A 26639-nucleotide genomic window follows, 5' to 3' on the forward strand; every position below is an offset into this window, starting at 1 on the left:
CACTAATTACTTCAAATTAATAAAGCAAAAGAATTTGACGCGTAAACAATGTAGAAGTAATCACACGTCTGTTCTGTTTTACGGTGTCTGTCTACAGTGGCTAGCAATGCTGACTCTATTAAACCCGATCCAACATGGGATCCAATCTACAACAGCACACTAAAGAGTCAAATACAGGAGACATTCGTTTATTTTGTTATACCGGAAAACGTTTTACCAGTAATTCTTAGGTACAACATACTCACGATCAAAGATCAGGTAAAGCTATTTTGTATTTAACAATCAGTACTTTTGACAGAATTGCAAATGTATGTGGAATCTATAATATAAGATTCCAGGTAGTGTGTCTGTCCTTCCTTCCTTCTATCATCGCTATAGATTCTAAAATTATTTTTGAACCACAAATTAAACACCACATGCCGTGCATGTACTTGCATCGCATAGTTTTTTTTATAAGTAATGAAGGACGGTCTATTTATATAACGACTTTAATATTTTGATAGTAGGCAACTTTTACTCTTTTGATACGTCAACGAAAGAGGATGAAGAAAATATTCAATACACACACATTGCTAAAATATAAAAACGGATGTCAAATAATATTTTCACTTAGAATTCTTTGAAAAACATGGAAACGTTTTAACAACAGTAGTGTCATATAAAAGAAATTAACTAAAATGTTTGATACTTATGCTAATGGAGGTAATTTAAATAGAAATTTAACCCACGCTAAGTATTGCTATTTTAGTAAAAAAAAATATGCGCCGACGATCGTGAGTACATTTTTTAAATACACGGCCGTTTGTTTGATAAAGCGATTTGATGAAGCGTTTGCGTTTGTGTTTGTGTTTGTTTGTATTTGTATTTGTATTTTCTTTTGTGTTTGCGTATGCGTTTGTGTTTGCATTTGCGTTTGCGTGTTGCGTGTTGTGTTTGAGTTTCTGTTTATGTTTCTTGTTGCGTTTGGGTTTGTGTTTTCTTTTGTTTTTTATGTGTTTTTTTGTATTTGCGTTTGTGTTAACTTTTGTCTTTGTATTGGTGTTTGGTTTTTTTTCTGTTCCCAAGTTGGTTTATTTAGAAAAGATTCACCGTGGCGAAGCACAGGTATGCAATTAGTAAATAGTATATTCCCGTTGTTTCTGTTAAATAGCTATGTTTAGGAATTGTTACTATTTGAGTCAAGTAACCTTTAGAAGTAGTTTGAAAATGCATCTAATGAAAAATTTAGACGAAAATTTCTATTTTCAAATTATCAGAAAATATTAAGTAGTTTGAATTACATTATCACTACGTTAAATTTAATACGTGGGACTAAAGGTTTTAAGGTTTTTTTTTCACAAATGTAGTTGTCATTTCGGAATCCCAATTGCACTGAAATTGGCATCCCAAACCTTACTTAATTTACAAATTCACTAAAAAATGTACCGCAGCTCATATCGGCTTTTTGTATCAATTTCGTATTTAATTTAAATCTTACACGTCCTTAGATTCCAAATAAACATAGCTACATCATAATTAATGGTAGATTAGCAAAAATATCATAACTCAGCTTAATCTAATTCAGTAGTCCAAAATGCACATTTCCAGTTATTTGTACAAAGTTTTAGGTATTAAAAACAAACGCTATTCTCTTCTTATAAAACTGTGTAGATTTTTTAAAATTTCAATTTATATTTGTATATAAACGAAGCTATTGTTTTATAAGAATATATTGAATCTCTAATAATCCATTGTTTTTTTAAATTTTTAACTTGAGGAGCACATTAAAGCAGTGACCAAAAGCAATGGCAATAGTGAAGGCGCTGATGTTTTATTAGACCGAATTAGTCGATACCAAGGTTGGTTTGAAGTCTTTCAAGAAGTTCTTAGAGACGATGCTGTGCGGTTAGTTCATGTGGCTGATCAGCTTAATGCCATTAAAGGTATGTGAAAACAAAACAAAAAATTTAAAAGAAAATTTGAGAATTAGTTAATGTTTCTATTTAGTTATTATTTTAGGATCAGAATTCCTCAGATCTACGTTTAAGAAAAAAAAAACAGCGTTTGAATTTAGTTCATAAATTAAATGAAGTGTAGGTGGTAATTCTTTGCATCACAGTGTTTTTTTTAACAAATATATTTGTTAAGGAGATATTTTATTCAATAATACAGATGTCATACAATTAATCGAATAATATTAATGATATTTAAAGACGTTTATAACAATATGAAATTTCAGAATTTTCTAAGATATGTGTACTTTCATATGTCTAAAGATATATATATATATATATATATATATATATATATATATATATATATATATATATATATATATATATATAATTTTAGAAAAATATATCTATATCAGTGAAATAGTGATGTCGGGTTTCACCCGGTGCGGCATTTAATGGTGTCACCCCCCCCCCCCAGCGACCCTTCACAGGGACAAACTTTAAAATTTTCGATTTTCACCCCGCCCCCCTCAAACTTTCGATTTTCGATTTTTCAAGTTTTTCTCTATATGTTTTACTATATTTTGCCTTGGTGTCACCCCCCCTAAATGGTGTCACCCGGTGCGTTCCGCATCCTCCGCCCCCCCCCCCCTCGCTACGCCTCTGCTTCAACCCATTGGTTTATATGACTAACATTCCTCCGTGTGTGTAGAGCCGGACTAAATGGAACTGATTTGACCTACATTTAAAGCATTAAAACTATATATGTATATACAAACACACACACACACATATATATATATATAAATATATATATAAATATATATATATATATATATATATATATATATATATATATATATATATATATATAATTTATAAATATATGTATACATGTAAATATTCCCTTTTTAGAGAAGACATATGAAAAATTCTCCAATAGAAAAAGTAGAAAGGTATTTTTTTTTACACTTTATAAATTAATGTGCATGTAGATATATTCGCTTTCTCTAAGGTCAAGAGCAGGTGCACATTTAATACTAGTTGCATTATCATCATATTCAAATGGTTGACTTTAGCAACATGAAGTTAAAGAAACATAATATATATATATATATATATATATATATGTATATATATATATATATATATATATATATATATATATATATATATATATATATATATATATATATATATATATATATATTCGTGTGTGTGTGTGTAAGTGTGTGTAAGTACGTGTGTGTGTGTTTTAACATTTGTTTATATATTATGTTTCTTTATATGTATATAGATAGTATTTGTTTGTTTTTCAGGTAAAGCTTGCTTTCCCTTTTAAAGGTAAGAATAACACATTTAAAAAATATCATTTATATTAATATTTACAAATTTGTTTATTTTAAAAGATCAATGTATACATATTATAAATGTTTAAATTTGTCGTATAAATATATTTGACGTCCTATATTGTTGTGAACATTGTTTAATGATTTTTATACATCAAAACAATCAGTGTATAGGTATTTTTTTAATTGTAATCTATATTACCGACGTATTAGTAATTACCATAAACGCCTTGTATCTCTATATATAATTCATTCACGGAGGGACTATGCGGGACACCACGTATTCGCAAGCCGCCCCGCCCACTCCCTCGCTTTCCAGACATGCTAAACAGACCATATCGCTACCACCCCCACCCTGCCAATCTGTGGTTGACGCCGAATATTTACAATCATCCAACTGGGTCCCAATATCAGCGGCTATTAGGGGCAGATAATTTAGTTTTTAAACTATTTGAATCTAAGGGGAGATAAAAACAAATTCTGCTTGATCTTTTCAAAGTCATTTGAAAACTGTCGCCACGGACGGCTGCTCTCAATGGGGCTGGGAGGGGAGGATAGTCTTCCTTCACGAGCTACTGATAGTATTTTATAGCAAAATATTTTCAATCACAGCATTGGTAGTGTTGAATTCACAAATTATGAATTACTGAAAAGTGGAAAATAAAACAACTAAATGCAAATGGCGTGGGTCAGCTCGTACACAAGTGTATATATATAAATAAATAAATAAATAAATATATATATATATATATATATATATATATATATATATATATATATATATATACTTGGCGTGGTAAAGCTAATGACTGCTAAACCAATACGTCTCGAGTTCGAAACTTCCGGCAGATGAGGCTCGTTAGCTGGGATACAGCCACTCTTCTAGGAGAAACATTTCTAAAATCAAACATCTGCTGCTTCGTAGTTTTTTATTGGTTGGACAAAAGTTGAGGAAGCAAATCTAAAAAGAAAAGCAGGCTTCGGGTCACTCAATCACCAGGGCGGATGCGCCTGGTGCAGTTTTACCGCTGAGTCAAGTAGTACCACTGACGTGGATAGAATAACGTTTGACGTAATCCTAATATATAAAAGACCATGTGCGCACGTCTCTCTCTCTCTCTCTCTCTCTCTCTCTCTCTGTCTGCAACATTTTTGTGGCTATGTGAATAGAATGTTCAGTGATATTTGGAGAACTTAAAGATACTGACTTTATTTGAAAATAATATGCAAGATGTTTTAAATGCATAAATTAAATTTTTATTTAAAGAAGGAAAATAAAAATAAAGCAATAATCGAATGTAGAAACACATTTTTAATTATGAAACCGGAAAAGTGTTTATTGTTGTCACAAGACGTCACATGCCATATGTTTAAACTACGGAAAGTAAACAAAACTAATGGCGCCATCTTTGAATTTTAGAATATTAAGAAATGATATATTTCATTCGAATTTGATTTAGATCTATAGATCTACATATCAAAAAGTATTCTATGAAATGTAAACAATTGTCTTGGCCAAAAGTAATTAGTTAAAAAACAATGTAATGACCATTGAATAGCCGGGTTTTTAACGGAATAATTTAAGTCTCTTAATCAGTATGCATTTAACATGGTGTTGTGCTGACTAATAGTGTATATAATTTGGTTTTTAATTTTTCTAATAGGTATTGTTAGCCTATGTTATTTTAAATGTTTCGGGGTTTTGGCTATTTCACAGTTAAAAAGAAACATTCATCTTCAGAGGATGAAGTAATGATTGATAAAGGTAAATTTATATATAATTATGATACATGATCATACATTATGACTTCCACAGTTGGTTTGACCATAGGGAATTTTTCCGCAAGAATTGTGTATTCCATAATACAATTAATACAATTTTGTATCATAAATTGACTTTGAGATGCAAATAATATAAATTTATATATATATATATCTATCTAAATACTAATAAAACTCAAATTTGTTTACATGTTTGAATATTTATTTGTTTGTCTGATTGGCTACTGGAGAGAATCTGCACTATGTGTAGAGCTGTAAAATAGTAATTAGGTCGAGAACAATTTTTGTTTTCAGACAGACTGTTAATCACAATTTTTTAAAAATAAGTTAATTAATTCATCGATTTATTTATTGGTAGATTAACCACATTAATCATAAAAGTTTAGAAAATGGATTTACTTTGAGTGAATAGTGACGTCACATGATTTGTTTACTTTTTACATCAACAATGGCGGCCTCCATCGAAGAGTGTGTTCCCTTTCTAATGTTTAACGCGTTCTAAAGCTAATTTTCTGTTGGCTATAACTTTAACAATACGTCCGTTTGCTGTTTTTATTACGTTTCAACACTATTATCAATGTTTTAACAGTTCTTTTTATTTTATTATACAATACTAATACATTTCTCTAGATCTACAGATCAGCTGTCGAAGGAAGAAAAAGTTATGAATCTAGAATCTAGGTCTAGATATAGATCTAGGTCACTAGACTTAACGTAAATTCTAGATCTAGATTTGATGTAAATTCTACATCTAGAATCTATTTCAGGCCTTAATTATTTTATATAAATCTTTGTTTAGCTTCAATGATCATTTAATTCCAGAATGCATGGGATTTATTTATCTATCTCGGTTCTAGATCTAGATATAGTAGGATTACTCGCTAATTAGGAGGCGTGGTCGGCTGCTAACAACAATATGGCGTCCGTACCGGACGCATGACTTCTTACCATTGTAGGCCAAATTAAATGGTTATCACGAGCAAAATGGCCGGTTTTCAAGTTATATAAATACGCTATAGGTGGCCAGGGCTAGATATACCAGAAAAGCATTTTAAAATTTGCTTTGGAGAATGAAGGCTAAATTTTAAAGTCGGTGTCATTAAAATTAATAGAACTTTTAAAAGGTCACCTGTGACGTGAGTATATAAAGGGATAGTGTGGTCAGACCCATGCTCAGCCGAAATCGGTGTTTTTAAAAGATTAAAAAAAAAACTCTGTTTGAATGTGGGGTCTGGTTATTTAATGATGATACGTGACAGACGTGATGTCATTTATGGATGACCCCCGAAACCCACAGTCATCCAAGGGATGACGGGTAAGTCTAGTATAATACAAAAACTCAAGTCTGTCTACATGTTTAAATAATTTTTTTTTGTAATATTGTTTTTTTATTTGTTTGTCTGTTTGGTTACAGGAGAGATTTACACTGTGTGTATAGCTGTAAAATCGTATTTAGGTAGAGAACAATATTCCTTTTGACCAAACTGTTAATCACCAATTTATTCAAATAATTTTATTCATTTATTTATATATTCATTGATAGAAATACATCTTTAATTATATAAGTTGAGAACAAACACATTGTTTTCTAAAAAACGTAAAAACTTTCTTCGGCTTAGTAACGTCACTTGATGTTAAGGCCAAACCAAAAATAGTTTTACAGAAAAAAATTCAAAAAAAACGTTTTAATAAAAGCTTTTCTGTAATAGTGCACTAAAAATAGATAATAAATCAAACACTACTATTTAAATAACTATCAAGAAAAGCGTGGGTCTCTTCCAAAAAATTAGTAAAGGTATCCAATAGATACTACAGTGACCCACGCTTTTCTTTATAGTTATTTAAATAATTGTGTATAATTTATTTTCTACTTTTTTGAGCATTATTACATAAAAGCTTGTTATTAAAACGTTTTGTTTTATGAAAAAAAAATCTCGCTCGGGCGTTTCGATCTAGACTGACGACAAACAGCGGAATTGAGTTAGATAAAAGCTTGTCAAAATACAGAGACTTATAATGACTTCTTTTAAAAAGGCTACTGAGATGTTAGTGTAATATTTACCGTGCGTGTGGCACGGGTTCGAGACACATCATGTCAATGTTAGTATTTTTTTTTTCAATTTTTTTTATAGATGTGAATGATAAAGTTGCTTATCGGGACTTGGCGGGAAACAGGGCAGGTGAAGTAGAGATCACCTGTTTCTGTGTCCTCTGCATATGATGGGATAGTGTGGTTAGAGCCATGCTCGGTAATTTTTTTTAAACGAGGAAAACATGTTGTTTGAGACTTAGCGAGACACTGGGTAGGTGAAACACAGTTGAGAAGGCGTAGAGTTCATCTGTGACGTCAGCACATGAAGGGATAGTGTGGTCAGACCCATGCTCAGCCGAAATCGGTGTTTTTAAAAGATAAAAAACGTCTTTTTTTTTGTGACGATAATTGACAGTAGGGAAGGGAGGGAAACGATAAAAATCGTCCAACGTGGAGTTATTTATACTCGTAGTCTAGTTTACCTTTAAAAAGTCAATTACACTTGTTCTATTAAGTCAAAATAAAGGCCAATTAGGTTTTTTAATAAATATATAATATATTCGAGCAAAAAAAAACTGCAAAAAATGAACAAAGTAATTACTCCATGTTTTTTGTTATTATTACACAGATAATTTTAAAAAGCAGATAGTTGAGTTGACAAAACAATGTTCACTTCTTACAATTCAAGTTGGTAGGCTAATTTGTTTTATCATATTTTGTAATTGAAATAACATAATCGATACATAATTTAACGATAGAGAATTTGCACATAAAGCTATGTAATTCATAAATGTTCTTACACATAAACGTTCTTACACAAATGTAAATAATATGTATTTATAACTATTTCATTACATGTAAAAAGTATGATTATATTTCATTAAGTTACAATTTGTTACAATTTGTTTAAGTTACTTTCTTTACAACTCAATTGCAGATGAAGCCAAATCTGATGCCGTTGAAGCAAGAGAAGTTTGCAAAACAAAGGAACTTGAGTTAGGTAATACTCGTATTACAAAAAACACATTATATATATATATATATATATATATATATATATATATATATATATATATATATATATATACAATTTAAACATTAATATACGTATACATTCAACTTTTAAAATAAACAAATTTGTAATTATTTAATATTTTTTGGGGTATTTTACAATATATCCGTGCATTAAATGTTTTTTCAATGTAAAGTGTTTTTATTAACAAACTTTTATGTAAAAATACGCTAAAAAGAAGATAATATTTTTTAAATAAACCGGGAGTGATCTCCCCAAAACTTTCTCGAATATTCTTATATAAAATATCAGGGGATGGGAACTCAGGCTATAGACATGATTTTTAATCCATTTTAAATACTTAAAGTTTTAAAAATAGAATAAAATCTCGTAGACAAAAGAATTGCACACCAAGTGAACGCCAAATTAAAAAGTGCATAATAGTGCGCAATATTATTAGTACTTTAAAAATTTACATTAGTTTTTTGAGAAATCGGAAGTAGCGTAAATTACTACTTCCGGTCAACGGAAATTACTCAAAATTTTATAGAAGGTAGAGAATTAGATCTTTTACTTACACGTGAAATTTCATTTACCTATCTGAATTAGTACTCAAGTTATAGGCTTTTGAAAAATTCAAAGTAGAAAAAGTACCACTTCCGGTTATCGGAAATCGCTCAAAAGTTGATACGGATCTACGATTTTGATATAATACTTATATATGAAATTTCATCAACCTAGCTGTAACGGTACTCAAGTAATCGTGTTTACACACAGACAGACAGACACACACACACAGACACACAGACATACGGACAAGATTGCAAAATTATGTTTTTCCGTATAAGTGGGGTGTAAAACGTCGAGATTTGTAAAAATCTCGATTTTTTTTTTGCACGATTACAAGACTTTCTCTATACTTCGTATAATCTAGAAAGTAAAAATAATGAAATGCTATTTATGTAGCTATAATGAAAAGCTTGGATCATTTTTTGTGTACTGAATACCTTCACTAGAATTTAATTTTTATTTTTAATAAGATAAATTGAACTTCATTTTTATATTTATATAAAATCATTTATTTTCTCCTTTTAGTGCTTTACATAAAAGCTTGTTATTAAACTTTTTTATTAATTTGGTTTACGATACTTTAAAATTGTTAAAAATTACAAAGTATAAAATTGCATGAATTACAAATATTTCGCACCAAATTAACACAAAACATGTAAGTATAATGGTGCGGTAATAGTACTATATATACAACATTTTAATTACTTTATTCAAAACATATTTAGCAACGTATTGAGGGAAATTTGATGTCAGATTGCATTGTTATTAAGTCTTGATCCACGTGCCAAGTTTGACACAAATCGACTCATTTTTTTAAACAGAAATCGAAAACGATAATTACGAGAAACAGTTAAAATGTCTTCGTGAGATCAATGATGATCTGAATAAGGAATTACGCTCAAAAGGTTCGTGTTGCTTATTGAATTCAACATGTTATAGATTCTGAAAACTAGATCTATCTGTAAAAATAATTTTTAACATACTCTTTGGTAAAACAAAAACAAATAGTTTATGGAATGATCAAAATTTTATCTTCTTAAAAATTATATTAACATACTAAAAAAATTATAGAAAAAAAAATTAATAGAAAAACATTTTCATTACTTTAAATTTGAAAAATTATTAAGCAACGTATTTAGGGAAATTTGATGTCAGATTGCATTGTTATTAAGTCTTGATCCACGCGCAAGTTTGACACAAATCGACTCATTTTTTTAAACAGAAATCGAAAACGATAATTACGAGAAACAGTTACAATTTCTTCGTGAGATCAATGAGGATCTGAATAAGGAATTACACTCAAAAGGTTCGTGTTGTTTATTGAATTCAACATGTTATAGATCTATCAGTAAAAATAATTTTTAACATACTCTTTGGTTAAACCAAAACTAATAGAATATGGAATGATCAACATTTTATTTTCTTAAAATATATATTAACTTATTAAAAAACTATAAAGAAAAAAAAATAATAGAAAAAATAGCAGTAGTCAAAATGTGTACTAGAGTTTCTAAACGGTGACCTCGTTTAACAGAGCGGTACTGCGCCGAACGAGAGAATGAGATCATCAAATTGTATGTTGACTGCAATGCTTTAACGGAGGAACTTCAATCCATAAAATCTGAATTAGGTAGTTACTGCTTTATTTACATCAAATCTGAATATCATCTAATTAATATTTTTATTTTGAAACTCTATGTTCTTATGAATGTATGTATTTATAAACATATATATATATATGAAAATATATATATGATTACATACATATATATATATATATATATATATATATATATATATATATCAGTATACACACACACACACACACACACACATATATATATATATATATATATATATATATATATATATATATATATATATATATATATATATATATTAGCCTTTAGTGAAAAGGAGATACGTCGGCAGCAAAAATTGGAAAACAAACTGAAAATTACAATAAAAAGCTTACAAACAAGGCTTGAAATAATAAGGTATCGCGCAGGTAAAAAAAAACGTTTTTATAGTTAGAAAACTCAATAGCATATAAGAAAAAAAAACAAGAGTAGATATTATCGTCTAGTTACCAAAAGATGGTGAATTATAGAAAGTTTGCTCGACATGTTTAAAATGCTTTTAGAAAACGAAACGTCCGTAAGCGACAATACACAAGAAGGTTACTTGTCATTAGAGGAAATGCTGTTAATGGAATTGTGCAAGTTAGAGAAGGATTTGAAAGGTAAATTGTTTACACTAAATCACTTTACCATTTAAAAATGAAAGTAGATAAAAAAAAAACGTTAATTAAAATTTTGTAAACAAAAATTTATTTTTATAGATATAAAGCTCGATGATGAAATAGAGGATGACACGCAAGTAAGTAAAATTTGATGAAGGACACACGCACAAACTTAGATAGATATATTTATTCATTTATGTAAATATGATTTTCGGTGAGTTAAGTGAGGGATACAGACTAAGCGGGAGAGAAAAATGCATGCTCAAAAGTCGGCTGAATAGCCATACAGCCGAAGACCGAAATGTAGGGTAAGTTTCGTAGGATATCGCGTGAAGGGGGTTGTTGTGGGGGGGGGGGGGGAAGCTCCTAAGCTACATTTCCTGGCGAATACTTGCTGGGGCTCGGGTTTAAAGTGTACTTTAATCGCTGTCCTCAGTAGTGAGTTAGAGCACACCTCATTAACTGCCCAGGTGTTAGGGGTGTTGCAGAACGCTCTCTTGAGCCACCGGTTATATTATCGCAGTGGCGCCGGGTTTAGTTTAATCATCGAATGTCAGGCTCCACCGTATCCTTGTTTGTAGGGTAGTCTTAAAACGAATGTACGCGCCACAGTGTTTCCTGGTGAGCACTTGCGCTGCATGTCGCCAGACTGGCAGAACGCCGGTATATACGCTTGATTTGATTGAATAAAATTATAGTAGCTCATGATTTTCATAGTGTATAACATTATAAAAGCGAATGTTGCGCCATAGTGCTTAATGGGGAGGCCCAGGCACCAAAATAATACTTCCGGGTTGCCGTACCTTAAAAATAATTTTTTTTTTCGCAGAAATGTTTGCATGAGTATTTTCATCAGCCAATTTTTATTGCAATAGGGTGAAAGGTGTAGAAATGCATAAAAGACACACAGACAGAAACAGAGGCGTAGCTAGTTGAGGGCGGGTGAGGCGGCCGCGTAGAACGCCGGTCTTAGGTGGGGGGGGGGGGCGCAGAACGGGTAGAAAAATAAATTTAAAAACCCATTTTGAGCTGCATTACTAAATCATACACAGTCGAAGCTATTGAAAATAAACCATTAATCAGTTTTAGGGCTAACATACATCAAACGTCTGAACTTAACATAACAAACATTACAAGACAGTGATTGGAAAAAGTACCCCGATCTTTCCTAAATAGAGTGGGGATCGCTTTTTGGCAAGTGCCAATGACAATAACAATACACATTAGGAGAGAGTGGGCGCAAAGTTGATAGTTCGCGACGGAATGGGTCGATACGTTTATGTACAGAAATATTATTATACTTTTATATATATATATATATATATATATATATATATATATATATATATATATATATATATATATATATATATATATATATATATATATATATATATATATATATATTGCAATGAACACATTTCACATGTTTTTTTAGGGGGGTGGAGGATTTAAAACATTAAAAATGTGTGATTACTGATACTAACAACCTTTTCATTTTAGTCGACAGCGAGTGCCGCGGTTGATGATCCTACACCAGCTGTAAGAGCACACTTATCACACTTATCACACTCATATGTTAATACTTGAAAAGTTCTTTTAAATTGAAAGACATTAGTTTGCACCTTCAGTTTATGTTCTATGTGCTGTTATGGTGACTGATTGTTTGATGCTGGAGATTTACTAGCGTTGGGAATTTTGAAGTGAAAATTAAAATATCCATGTAAAATATAACATCTAAGTTGTGTTATTCTGATTATCTAAATGTTTGTGCTTTTAAAATTAAATATTCGTACCTTTAACAAGTTACTATTTAAGATTTTCAGATTTTAAAAAAGATATTACAATTTGAAAGCAAAATAGACGTTACATGCTATTAAATATGTATTTATTTTATTTAAGAGCTTACACATTAACTATATCCTGTATTTTAATTTATACTAGACTTACCCGTCATCCCTTGGATAACTGTGGGTTTCGGGGGTCATCCATTAACAAAAACATCACGTCTGTCACGTATCATCACAAAATAACCAGACCCCACATTCAAAAAGACGTTTTTTATCTTTTAAAAACACCGATTTCGGCTGAGCAATGGTCTGACCACACTATTCCTTCATATCCTGACGTCACGGGTGACCTTTTAAAAGTTCTATTAATTTTAATGACGCCGACTTTAAAATTTAGCCTTCATTCTCCAAAGCAAATTTTAAAATGCTTTTCTGGCATATCTAGCCCTGGCCACCTATAGCATATTTATATAACTTGAAAAACCGCCATTTTGCTCATGTAACCATTTAATTTGGCCTAAAAACGGTCGGAAGTTACGCCATATTATTGTTAGCAACCGACCATGCCTCCAAGTTAGAGAGTAATCCTACTATATCTAGATCTAGAACCTAGATAGATAAATAAATCCCAAGCATTCTTGAATTAGATGATCATTGAAGCTAAACAAAGATTTATATAAAATAATTAAGGCCTGAAATAGACTCTAGATGTAGAATTTACATTAAGTCTAGCTCTAGAATTTACGTTAAGTCTAGTGACCTAGATCTAGATCTAGATTTTAGATTCATAACTTTTTCTTCCTTCGACAGCTGATCTGTTTATCTAGAGAAATGTATTAGTATTGTATAATAAAATAAAAAGAACTGTTAAAACATTGATAATAGTGTTGAAACGTAATAGAAACAGCAAACGGACGTATTGTTAAAGTTATAGCCAACAGAAAATTAGATTTTGAACGCGTTAAACATTGAAATGGGAACACACTCTTCGATGGAGGCCGCCATTGTTGATGTAAAAAGTAAACAAATCATGTGACGTCACTATTCTCTCAAAGCCATTTTTCTAAACTTTTATAATTAATATGGTTAATTTACCGATGAATAAATCAATAAATTAATTAACTTATTTGAATAAATTTGTGATTAACAGTCTATCTGAAAACAAAAAATTGTTCTCTACCTAATTACTATTTTATAGCTCTACACATAGTGCAGATTTTCTCCAGTAGCCAATCAGACAAACAAATAAATATTCAAACATGTAAACAAAATTGATTTTTAGTAGAATTTAGATTGTATGTATTATGTATGTGAGGAATCATTATATAACAGAAAAAGTATTTTGGGGAGATATTTCTACATGTGTACTTAGTTTTAAAACATATCCTTAAAACTTGATGCTATTATTATACAAACGATAATAATGTACCAGAAATGTGTACATAATAATTTCCTTGGTAAATATATTGTAAACTTAGAAATATAATTTGATTGTACTGATTACTCACCTCTACTCTATATATAAAGGCGTCAAGAGGGGAGGGCGGGCGTGCAAACTGCAACGGATGACACCATTGATAAGAATTGACTCTTTCGTAAAGGGGTTGGTGGTGGGGGGATAACACGATGACATAAACTTGCTTCATCCAGCTGTAATAATATTATTCTATAGATAAATTTGCTACTTTTAAATGTGTATAAATAGAAACATGTTATTGAATATTTTAAAATCTTATACGTCAATCTACAAGGGGAGGGGGATGACACCATTTTAAAACTTTGCCACGAAAATGAAAGTTTTTCACCTTGAATTAATAAGAGGATTAATATAATTGACACCATTTAGGAAAATGATAGAAGGGGAAACATACATATTGTAACATTATCAAACAAAATGAAAAAAATACACCGTCATACGAAATGGACTGGGATGACACCATTTTGGAAAATAGCAAATTAACATATCATTCGATGCTTCGGCTTTGCTGCTAAAGTAACTCATTTATGCTAATTATTATATCAATAGCCTCTGATTTGTGGTATGACTATTTTTCTATACAATTATATCTGACATTATGTCTCTTTAGACAGTAAACGAATCACGGGGTCCCTCTTGGTTTATACAAGTGTGTATCGACTTAATTGATATGGACTCACAAAGTTTTTCTTGTTGGTTCTCCTTTAAAGGACGGATTATAAACTGCGTGGGTAATTTCACTGCTTTATTTACAATAGTTACATCCACAAAGACGTTTAGTTATCGAACATCCACCGTTTGATATAGCACTTAAAATCAAATTGCATGAATACACAATGTAATAATCACAGGAATAATTGTGTATACATCTTTAGTTCTAACAGTGAAAACACACAGCTTCCTCTTGCGTTCATCTAGGTGACCTCTCTATCCTCTCATTGAACCAGGTTATAGACATTCTCATTCCAGAGTTTGTGGGAGATACGTAAAAAACATGAAAAATACTTTGTTTAATCGCACACCCAATCACTTCCGATGGCCAGGTATTCCACTGTCACACGATTCACTCTAAATACAATACACAATAATACAGCCTGTTACATATATATATATATATGTATATGTATATATATATATATATATATATATATATATATATATATATATATATATATATATATATATATATATATATATATATATATATATATATATATATATATATATATATGTATATTTATATATATATATGTATATGTACATGTATATATATATATATACATATATATATATATATATATATATATATATATATATATATATATATATATATATATATATATATATATATATATATATATATATATACATTTAACCTCCGCTAAAGATAACTTGAGTACACAAAGGAGCCACACAACGGAACACTGTGTTAAACAAGCTTGGTACGTTGTTTCGGTATTTTACTTATTACAGTTTTACACAGCTGAGTTTTGCTAGGGTATCTACTGCCAGAGCTGGTCTACTTCGGTAGGATTTATGTTTGTTTAACTGTAGATGAAAAACACCAGATTAATATATGTATATGTTATACATATGTTATATATATATATATATATATATATATATATATATATATATATATATATATATATATATATATATATATATAGGCTATATATATATATATATATATATATATATATATATATATATATATATATATATATATATATATATATATATATATATACATGTATTTACAGATGCATTTTTAGTATTTTAATTTTGGCAAATATAATAGAGGATAATAATCTAAAAATAACTTGGTCACACATGAATGAGTCTTACACAGCTCTGGATTAGATATCAAAAGTGGGTCACATAGATGTGTAGATTGTGCACTGGAATAGATACGCCTATTATGTCAGCACAGTTTGCATTGGATTAAGTAAGTCAAGTACATTTTTTTTTCTACATAATTTAGGCTAATGTATTAGATGTCGAAGTAAGATTAAAAAATCGAAGAATTGGGATTGTCTGCGATTAGCTTATAGGATTAACACTAATTCAACTTTCGGTAATCGACTACACACCTGCATGTAGGAAGTTAAATACAGCTACCATCTTATATCTCACCTGTTGTGTATGCAACACGAAAATTGCCAATTCACATGTCAATAAACGTCAAACTTTTATATATTAGATGTTTCGACATTAAAAAAGATATTTCCTGTATGCTATGTGTCATATAATTAAACGGTATGCTATGTGTTGTGTCTCCTGTAATGTATGTGTTGCGTCTCTCTCCTGTATGCTATGTGTTGTGTCTAATGTATGCTATATATGTGTCTCATGTATGCTATGTGTTGTGTCTCGTGTATGCTATATATGTGTCTCATGTATGCTATGTGTTGTGTCCCCTGTACGCTATGTGTTGTGTCTCATGTATGCTATATGTTATATACTTAAACTGTATGCTATGTGTTGTGTCTCGTGTATGCTATGTGTTGTGTCTCGTGTATGCTATGTGTTGTGTCTCCTGTATGCTATGTGTTGTGTCTAATGTATGCTATATGTTGTATAATTAAACTGTATGCTATGTGTTGTGTCTCGTGTATGCTATGTGTTGTGTCTCCTGTATGCCATGTATAGTTTCTGCTGTATGCTATGTGTTGTACAATCAAACTGTATGCTATGTGTTGTGTCTCCTGTATGCTATGTGTTGTGTCTCCTGTATGCCATGTATTGTTTCTGCTGTATGCTATGTGTTGTACAATCAAACTGTATGCTATGTGTTGTGTCTCCTGTATGTTATGTGTTGTGTCTCCTGTATGCTATATGTTGTGTCTCCTGTATGCTACCTGTTGTATAGTTAAACTGTACTTAAACTATTTGTTGTGTGTCCAGTGGCCAGACCTGACCCCACCTGTGACCCAAGCTACAATAGCCGACTCAAGGACATGCTGCTAGAAACGTTTGTACATTTCGTCATACCCGAGAACGTGTTACCTATGATACTCAGGTACAACATAATCACAGCCAACGATCAGGTAATTTGAACTATTGTTTTTTTTTTAACTTATTACAATAGGCTCTTCATATAAACTAATTTTCATAACGTGACTGTTGATGTCAGAGAAAATAGAGTTTACGTGTTTCTGTGACGCCGATATATAAAGGGATAGTGTGGTCCATTCAGTACCTATCTTGCTGTAATTATCGTATGATAAGAAATAGATCCTAACTTGTTTTTATTTTAATCTGAGGACTACATCAAGGCGGTCACAAGAAGCAATGGCACCAGTGCTGGAGCCGAGGCGTTGTTAGACCGAATCAGTCGATACCACAGGTGGTTTGACGTCCTACAGGACGTTCTCAGAGACGACAGTGTCAAGCTGGTTCATGTGGCTGATCAGATGAACGTCATCAAAGGTAAGTTCAAATCTCTTGACATTAACTAAGCACAAAGGTTTTTGTTTCCATCTATATATGAAGAGTTTATTTTCAAAATGCAATATATCCAAAATTTTGGTTTTGAGAAAATCGCACTTTTCTCCTGCACAAAGCCATTGTACAATATGTTAAAACTGTTTTTCAAAAATAAAAATAAAATAACAATTTTGGGCCGTGAAGATTAAAATTAAGTTTTCCTAATAGTAACTGAGTAGCTCTACAATATGGGCACGTTATCTCATTTTTTTCAAAAATGGCGCTTATCGCGTTTTGAAAATAAACTCTTCATATATATATATATATTTTTTTTTAGACTCAGGACTAATTGATTAATTATCAGTAATTGCTCGTTGCTTTTATTCTTAGAAAAAGCCGAGGAACGTTACACCAAGAAAAAATGTAAAAAGGTAAATTTAATGTATAATTGATAGCAATAAATTCAAATTAGGACATATACTTTTGTCTGTAATATATATATATATATATATATATATATATATATATATATATATATATATATATATATATATATATATATATATATATATATGTATATATATACATCAATGTTTCATTTTTTATTTTTAAGGGCGGAATTTCTTTCCCTTTTAAAGGTAACATTAAATCTATTTTTTACTAATAGCTAATCACTGAAACCATACATTTTTGAAAAAATAATATTCGTATTTAGTATTTATAAATTTGTTAGTTTTGATATCTCAAATTATTACAATGGATCATTTATTTTTAGTGTATCCGTGAAAGCATTAGGGTAAATATTTTTGTAGTCGCTACCATAAAATAAACACCATTACACATATTCCATGTTTCAGTTAGAAAGAAATACCCTTCCACACTGGATGAAAATGGTAAATTTGATCTTATTTAATACATATTTTTAAATATCATAATTTCATTTGATAAATAATAATTAAAATCTAAATTGATATTTTATTTATTAATTATTGAATTAGCAACCACCTTATCAGTTTTCTTATTATTCTAATAGATGGCATTAGGACAAAACAGTCTTTCGCCAAAGAAATGCAATAGTGCATAGCTTAGTTTATTAACCTTAATCATTAATCTATAACTTCACTAATGTATTCTTTATCATACTCGCTGTTTACATATTCCTTTTCCCCATTCAACTCCGATTTAGTGCTACTTAATTACAATTTATTTTCAAATTTTAGAGTGTACCTAGTGTATACCAATTATATTTTTAGAGAGGTATGGTGCGTTTCACACATAATGTTTCTGTAAAATTCATTATTCATTTTAAAGTGATTGTTTAAGAATTTTTTCCCAGTATTAATCATCATAATTATAAGGTTTTTAATAGTGCACATTTGTAAGTAATGTAATGAAGCAGAATTCACCAATATACAAAAAATTCAGCTTCAAATTACTTGTTACCTTATGCTGTTTTATAATATTCAACTTTCATAAGAGAATTGGTAATAAATAGTTTTGTATCATATACAGATATCTTAAAAAAACAAATAATCGAGCTGACAAGACAATGTTCACTTTTAAATATTCAAGTCGGTAAGTTAATTTATTTTGTTAATTTAAAATATTTAAAATTTTTTTAAAGAACTTTGGGTGATTGAATCCTTGTAGGAAGATATGTAAAAAAGAAACCAGTAGAACAAATAGAAAAATATCTTAACTAAATGACTAATTAATAGTAAAAATATGTTACGTTTTGTGTTGTTTGAAATAATTTTAAAAATTCTGCACATAAAACAAAAATATTTTGCAATATTAAAATAAAATGTTCAATTGAAATTTTAAAAAATAATTACATTAAAGATGATAATTAAATGCTACTATTTAATAGCATTTAACTATCGTCCTTAATGCAATTATTTTCAAAACTGCAGATGAAAGTAAGGCCGAAGCTATGGAGGCAAAAGAACTTTATGAGAATATGAAAGCTGAGAATGGTAAAAAAAAATATTCATAGTTTCCAATATATTTAAAAAAATTATATTTAAAGCTAGGATAAAATTTAATGAACATACTTTTAATAAGGATATATAGGAAACTACATTACACTTTATTTTATTGAATAAATGAATAATTTAACGCCAAAAATGGGTATTATGTACAATATAATTATTTTCGTATTTCATTACAGATCAGTGTAAATTGGAAGCTACCGAATTAAGACAACTTTACGAGAAGTTAGATGCGGAGCTAAGTAATAAAAATTATGAAATATCTATCTATATATCTATATATCTATATATATATATATATATATATATATATATATATATATATATATATATATATATATATATATATACATATATATATATACCGATATATATAAATATATATCGATATATATATATATATAAATATATATATATATATATATATATATATATATATATATATATATATATATATATATATATATATATATATATATATATATATATACACACACATATATATATATATATATATATATATATATATATATATATATATATATATATATATAAATCGGTATATTCGTATATTCAATTAGTTTTGTCTTGCCATGTTCATGTTTTTCCTCCCTGGTACAATCTTATTCACACTGATGCATCATTCATCACACACAACGCAAATCTATGTGTAAAGGTTTTTGTATGATTTAAGGAAAATTTTCTGTTTTTTTTTTGTGCGTACAGAAAGCAGGCAAGACATTGAAGAAAGAGAGTTGAAAAAATTGCGTATAAAAAACGAAGAACTGAAGGAACAACTTCTTTTAAAGGGTGAGCCATTTTTAACTTGTATTATACCTGATCTTCACAACTGCTGTCCTTGATAATAGATCCGTTTTTTTAAACAATACACATCCTGTGTTCTAAAGTTCTGCTGCTTTGCTTAAGGTGTAGTTTAAAGTATTTTAAATATGTTTTGGACCTAATACTATTTTTTAAAAATAATACAGATTTTCAAAATGTGGTTTCAAATAAAGCTTCATATTTTAATACAAAACAATCAAATATACTTTCTTTTGTAACAGAACAGTACTGCGCTGAGAGAGAGGAGGAGATCGTTGACATATTTGCAGACTGCAGTAAATTGATGGAAGAGGTCAAATCCATGAGCTCTATAATAAGTAGATATTACGTTTACATTTCAAAATACCATTTTTTTTCTATTTACTGAGTGTTATTCTATCATTTTTTTTTATCCGTGACAAAGATTTTCCTCGATTTTAAACAGCAACAGACTTGAAGACATAAATAAATTAAGCTCAAAAAATAACATACATTTTAAAAGAAAATATAAAAACGACTTGTTTTTAAATTATCCGTGTGTTTTTAATTTGAACTTTTAAAATAAATTTTTGTTTTACATCACAAGTATGTCAAAAAATATCTCTCTCATTCGTAATGTGTATCTCACTCACTCTATATACTTATAACGTTTTAACGCATGGGAATGTAGAGGGGGAGAAGGGGGTGGTTCCTCTTACGACGCACACTTTAAAAATAAAACCTGGTTGTTTTAAGGAAACGAAGGCATGAAATATTCTTAGTATTTCTTTCTTTATCGAAATATTATTGAGTTATCGAATTTTGGGATTTTTTAAATAAGATATCGGAAATATAGTATTTATATTGTATTTCCGGTACCGAAACTCACTCAAAAGTCTATAAAAATCTACGTTTAGGATAATATATTTATTTTTTAAATCAATTCGATCAAATCGAAATTATTACAAAAATAGATCAAAACTTGATAAAAACTTGTGTATACGATTTAATTTGATACTTATATGTAAACATTTCGTCAATCTAATTAAAACGGTATTTAGGTTAGCATTAGTTTAGAACCTAAAATTGAGAAATATGACATTTCGGAGTTTCAATAAAGAAATCTAATTTGAATATTTTATATTTGGTTATACAATTGCACCACCCACTTCACTAAAACGATGCCGAAGTTATTTGACCACAAGGAAACAGTACCACTTCGGGTCCATGGAAGTAACTCAAAATGTGACTGAACTTTTAGCATGTGAATTAAAACTTATACGTGAAGTTTCGTTAACTTGACTGAAGAAACTGATGTTATCGGTTTTTTGATAAAACGGGAGTATAATAAATAAAGTTTACATAAAAAATAGCATACAAATTTGAATAGAAAGCTGTGAAAACTATCTTACATCCACCTAAATGAAACGGTTGTCATGTTATCGGGTTAACATACAGACACACTCACAATTATGTAGACCTGATTACAAAATGGGGTTTTCTATCTATTTGACACAGGAATCGGTTTAAACAGCGTGAACTGTCAAAATCTCCATTCGATTGTGTGCATGCTAACAGTACTTTATACGACAATGTTAAAAGTGGCTCGTTGGGAGAAAATGTTATGGGTGTTAAGACTGATCAGGGGCCATATTTCCTTTCGCAAATAAAGGAAATTTTCATGAATAATGGAGTCGAATTAAAAAAGAAATCTATGTAATTGTAATCTAACGCAAGAGTGCGGATTCACCAGAGGTCGTAGAGGCCGACTGTATTTATATATATATATATATATATATATATATATATATATATATATATATATATATATATATATATATATATATATATATATATATATATATATATATATATATATATATATATATATATATATATATATATATATATATATATATATATATATATATATATATATATATATATACTAGCTGTCCCGGCCAGGCCCTGCTCTGGCTTCTGTGAAAAACCTTTCTGTTAAAGACCATTACCTGTGTGTTTAGTAATCATCATAAACCCGGCATTGCCCACCCAAACCACAACCAACCAAAACAACAAAACGCAAACATAACGCTAACACAATTACAAATACAAACGAAAACAAAAACCTAACAACAAACCCAACCACAACCACAAACACCAATACAAACACAAAGAAAAAACAAACAAAAAAGCAAACGAAAACAAAAACCTAACAACAAACCCAACCACAAACACCAATACCAACAAAAAAAAAACAACGAAAAACAAACCAAATCCAAACGCAAAACCAACCAAAAACACAAATACAAACCCAAACAAAAAAACACAAACAAAAACGAAAAAAGAAAGAACAAAAACGAACCAAATCAAAACGCAACCACACGCAAACCCACCTAAACACAAAGAAAACACTAAGGCGAACATAAACGCCCGGGGCGTAATCACCTGTTTTAGCTTAATGAACGACTATAGTACCCCAACTTATTCACAGTCTTTTGCACTCACTTAAACGAACGCGCCTGTTTCAATTTAATGAACAATTTTAATACTCCAAGCTTATCCGTAAAATACCTACAACATTTGCACTTGATCAATCCCCGCTAATTATGTCATTATTTCTTTTCCCAACACCAAAACAAAGTAATAAAAAGTAAATTATTTTCCACGAATGCAATGGTTTTATAAAGGGAAGTAATTGTGTTTTCCTAATTTATCAAAGGGAAATAAGTGCTATAGGACTACATAAAGACATAATTAGAATTTGTGTAAAAGATGATATTTTTTAAAAACTTGTGTTTAATTAGCATGCCGACAATTATTACTATAATTTGAAAAATGAAAATTATTTCCCAACACTTTCAATAGTAATTTTTTAACTCATAAATTTAGACAAATGCGCACGATGGTTGTCTAACACTTAAATCCATCCAAGACCAACGACAAACATATGCGTTACATACAGAACTGAGCTTTATATATTAGATATATATATATATATATATAAATTATAAGTATATATATACATTTATATATTATAAGTATAAATATATATATATATATATATATATATATATATATATATATATATATATATATATATATATATATATATATATATATATATATATATATATATGCATAATGCCCCTATATACATGTGTATTTACAACTTCTAAATAGCTCAAAAAGACCGCGAGATACGTCACCAGCAAGTAATTGAGAGAAAGCTAAGAGTTACCATAGAAAGTCTAAAAAAGACGCTTGAACTTGTAACACATAAGGAAGGTAAAGTAGGAACATATAAATAATTAAACGAAAATTATATTGTTTTGTGAATGCTAATATATGCAATTTACCTTTGCTCTGCAAGTCACTGCATCTGGATTAATGTTAAAAATAAATTTTATTAGAAAACGAAACGCACCAACGCAGGAGTATACACGAAGGTTACGTGTCATTAGAAGAAATGTTAACAATGGAATTGTGCAAGCTAGAGAAAGATATGAAAGGTGAGATATTGTAATCTTTTAATTTCGAGTACTTTCACCGAATCAACTGTCTTCTGAATTAAACGTAATCCTAATATTTTAAATAATTCTGATTTGAATATTATTTAAATAATTATGTATTGAATATTGTTTTATATTTTATCGCTAGACATTGAACTCGATGACGAGATCGAAGTTGATGAACAAGTGAGTACGACATGATATTTTAATATTTTTATATATAACGCATACAAATCAAATCCTTTCATTTTTGTTTTATGTTTTAAAAAATGGTATTCGTTACAGGTGGATGCCAGTTCTGTAATACCTGATACAAACACACCACCAACGTTACCTTTTCGACACCCGTATGTTAATGCTGGAATGTTGTCTTAGTAATACATTGTTACAATGTTATATTTTTTAATGCATTTACCTATTGATAATTGTTTGATCAATAATTTGTTTTTTAAACTTGTTTATAAATATATATTAAACAAGGAAGTAAACTAACAAGTATTGACAAAAATGGTAGTATGTGGGTATTTATCAGTGTACTTGAGTTTTTGTTGAGGTAAGCGTCTCAAAACTGTTAAATCTAAGAGAAAACGTGCAAATAGACAAAATACGTTATTAATTGTGGAAGTTATAGATAAAATTTAAACGATCCATTTAATAAAATTACTTTAATTTTGTATACTACTTTGTATCGATTTTTGCTAAATGAAAAATGTATTTGCAAACGCGTGTTCTATTTTCTGACGAAGATTCCCATTCGTAGGTCTTTATATATTGATGAATCATTATAATTTTTGATAAAAAATATACAGACCAAATTAAATATTAATATTTTGAAAAGAATTGTGCGTATAAAATATACATATTTTTATATATTATTTTTTGTGTGTATGTTTTAAGCACCTTAAGTAATTATTTATTAAAATGTTTTCAAGACATGTAAAACAAAAGTATGAGAAATAACTGATAACAAAAAAAAAAAATATTTTTGTCAGTTTGTTGGTATTCTTGTGTGTCAAATGTGAATTTTGAAACTTTAATTTGAAAACAATTTACAGCATATATGTTCCATGAAGAAACGTGATCTATATTATTGACATATTTGAAAAAAATCTAATACTAAATTAAAAACTGAAGGAAGAAAATTCTGAAATTGGACTTTTAGAATTTTATTTGATATTTTTAAAATGCTTTTTTTACTTCAAAATCATGGTAGTTTACGAAATCAAACAATGGTTTCAATGTGTAGTGTCTTTTGAAAAGAAATATGAGGCACACCATGAAAGGCGCGATATTTAGCCAACATATTTTATAGGAGCATATCTCAGTTATAAAAAGTCTCAGACAAAATTTAAAAAATAACATGTATGCTAAGATAAAACAGAATTTCTGTCAAATGAAATTATATTAGTTGACACAGTTAGGCAACAGTATTTTAATTAATTCAAAACTAGAACATAATAGAATCGTTCGCATTGCTAAAAGTGGAATAACAAAACATTTAAGTAGGGCATGCTACATTTTTTTTTTTGTTAAGGTCATTTCTTCTGCAGCACTCTAACTAAAATCCTCGGTTAAAGATTCATTTATTCAAATATCACAGTTTAGTATCTTAGCTGTCGATTGAACTTTATACACCTGACGTTCTAAATGCGTTAAACTACATACAATACACAAACTTGGCGTCCTTAAATGAGATGAGAAACGTTAACTATTTATTTATACACACTCTGCAAAGTTTGACATCATTATTGCTAATAACCAGAGGCGTAGCGACCCTTCCCGGCGCCCGGGGACAAACTTTTCGATTTGCACCCATCCCCTCAAACTTTCGATTTGCACCCCCTCCCCTCGAGACTTTGATTTGCACCCCCCCCCCCCCCTCAAACTTTCAATTTGCACCCCCTCAACTTTTCAATTTATTTTTCCAACCCATTTTGGCGCCCCCTAAGCTCGGCGCCCGGGGACATATGTCCCCCCCCCCCGCCCCCCCCCCCCCCTCGCTACGCTACTGCTAATAACTAATTAATTTCTTAAATGTGTTTGTACCCTCTATGTGTGTTAGGTTTGTATTTATTTAAGAACTCGACATAAACATTGGGAGTTAGTTTAGATTTAATATTATCCTTTCTTCTAGATTACAAAATATAGGTTTACATTACAAATTTATTCAACAACATTACAAGTTAAATATTAACACATACAGTACCCACTGGTTACAAATAATTTCAGCTGATATAAATGGAAATTGATATATGCGTAAAAATCAATCTAAAACAACTAAACATAATTATGATAATCTGAATAAATTTCACATGAAACAACTAAAAGTAACATCTGGGTATTAAAAAAATAGAATATTGAACCAGACGGTAGACTTTGATATGTCAGTACAAACGATGTGAAACCGTAATGCTAATGAATTTTATAGCTGATATAATTACGTTAGAAAAATATTCAATTTCTGTGCCGCTTAACCGTATTTTCTACACTTGAAAATATTATAACATATATTTTAAAAATTGTTTTTACTAAAGATTGTATGCAGTCATCTGACAGATCAAAGCTTTTAAATGCTGTTGTGGGAAAATAAGTAATATTCTGATCACATAAGTTAACCCATTTTCCTTTAAGGAAAATTATTAGATAGAATATTTCAATTTATTTACAAAAGGTAGAAAAACTAGATTTCTTTAATTACATTCTAAAATGTGTTAATAT

At 29.6% G+C, this 26639-nt stretch overlaps 3 protein-coding genes across 3 annotated transcripts in view; all 3 read left to right on the plus strand.

Moving 5' to 3' along the window:
- Positions 1–5077, plus strand: part of LOC131943685 (interferon-induced helicase C domain-containing protein 1-like) — a 6436-nt gene extending 1359 nt beyond the window's left edge. Inside the window, exons 3-7 of the mRNA XM_059303899.1 lie at positions 98–258; positions 1757–1922; positions 2850–2890; positions 3254–3278; positions 5001–5077. Coding sequence (XP_059159882.1) covers positions 98–258; positions 1757–1922; positions 2850–2890; positions 3254–3278; positions 5001–5077 — 470 coding nt within the window. The remainder of the gene's footprint in view (positions 1–97; positions 259–1756; positions 1923–2849; positions 2891–3253; positions 3279–5000) is intronic.
- Positions 5078–7037: 1960 nt separating this feature from the next.
- LOC131943702 (uncharacterized) lies at positions 7038–12597 on the plus strand. The gene is made up of 10 exons (XM_059303915.1): positions 7038–7314; positions 7726–7788; positions 8035–8097; positions 9501–9584; positions 9902–9985; positions 10214–10309; positions 10583–10687; positions 10823–10921; positions 11021–11058; positions 12425–12597. The coding sequence occupies exons 1-10, from the start codon at positions 7308–7310 to the stop codon at positions 12509–12511; spliced, it is 726 nt and encodes a 241-aa protein (XP_059159898.1). The 5' UTR covers positions 7038–7307; the 3' UTR covers positions 12512–12597.
- Positions 12598–16082: 3485 nt separating this feature from the next.
- LOC131943624 (M protein, serotype 5) lies at positions 16083–25060 on the plus strand. Its single transcript, XM_059303822.1, has 15 exons — positions 16083–16136; positions 17096–17238; positions 17455–17620; positions 18008–18048; positions 18231–18255; positions 18475–18510; positions 19130–19192; positions 19531–19593; positions 19788–19850; positions 20335–20418; positions 20673–20768; positions 23593–23697; positions 23823–23921; positions 24070–24107; positions 24207–25060. Coding segments are annotated over exons 1-15 (1113 nt in total). The 5' UTR covers positions 16083–16135; the 3' UTR covers positions 24297–25060.
- Positions 25061–26639: the final 1579 nt, after the last annotated feature.

The sequence above is a fragment of the Physella acuta genome, unplaced genomic scaffold (genome assembly GCF_028476545.2).
Source record: "Physella acuta isolate Inbredline_101_S28 unplaced genomic scaffold, ASM2847654v3 ptg000464l, whole genome shotgun sequence".
Classification (NCBI taxonomy): Eukaryota; Metazoa; Mollusca; class Gastropoda; family Physidae; genus Physella; species Physella acuta.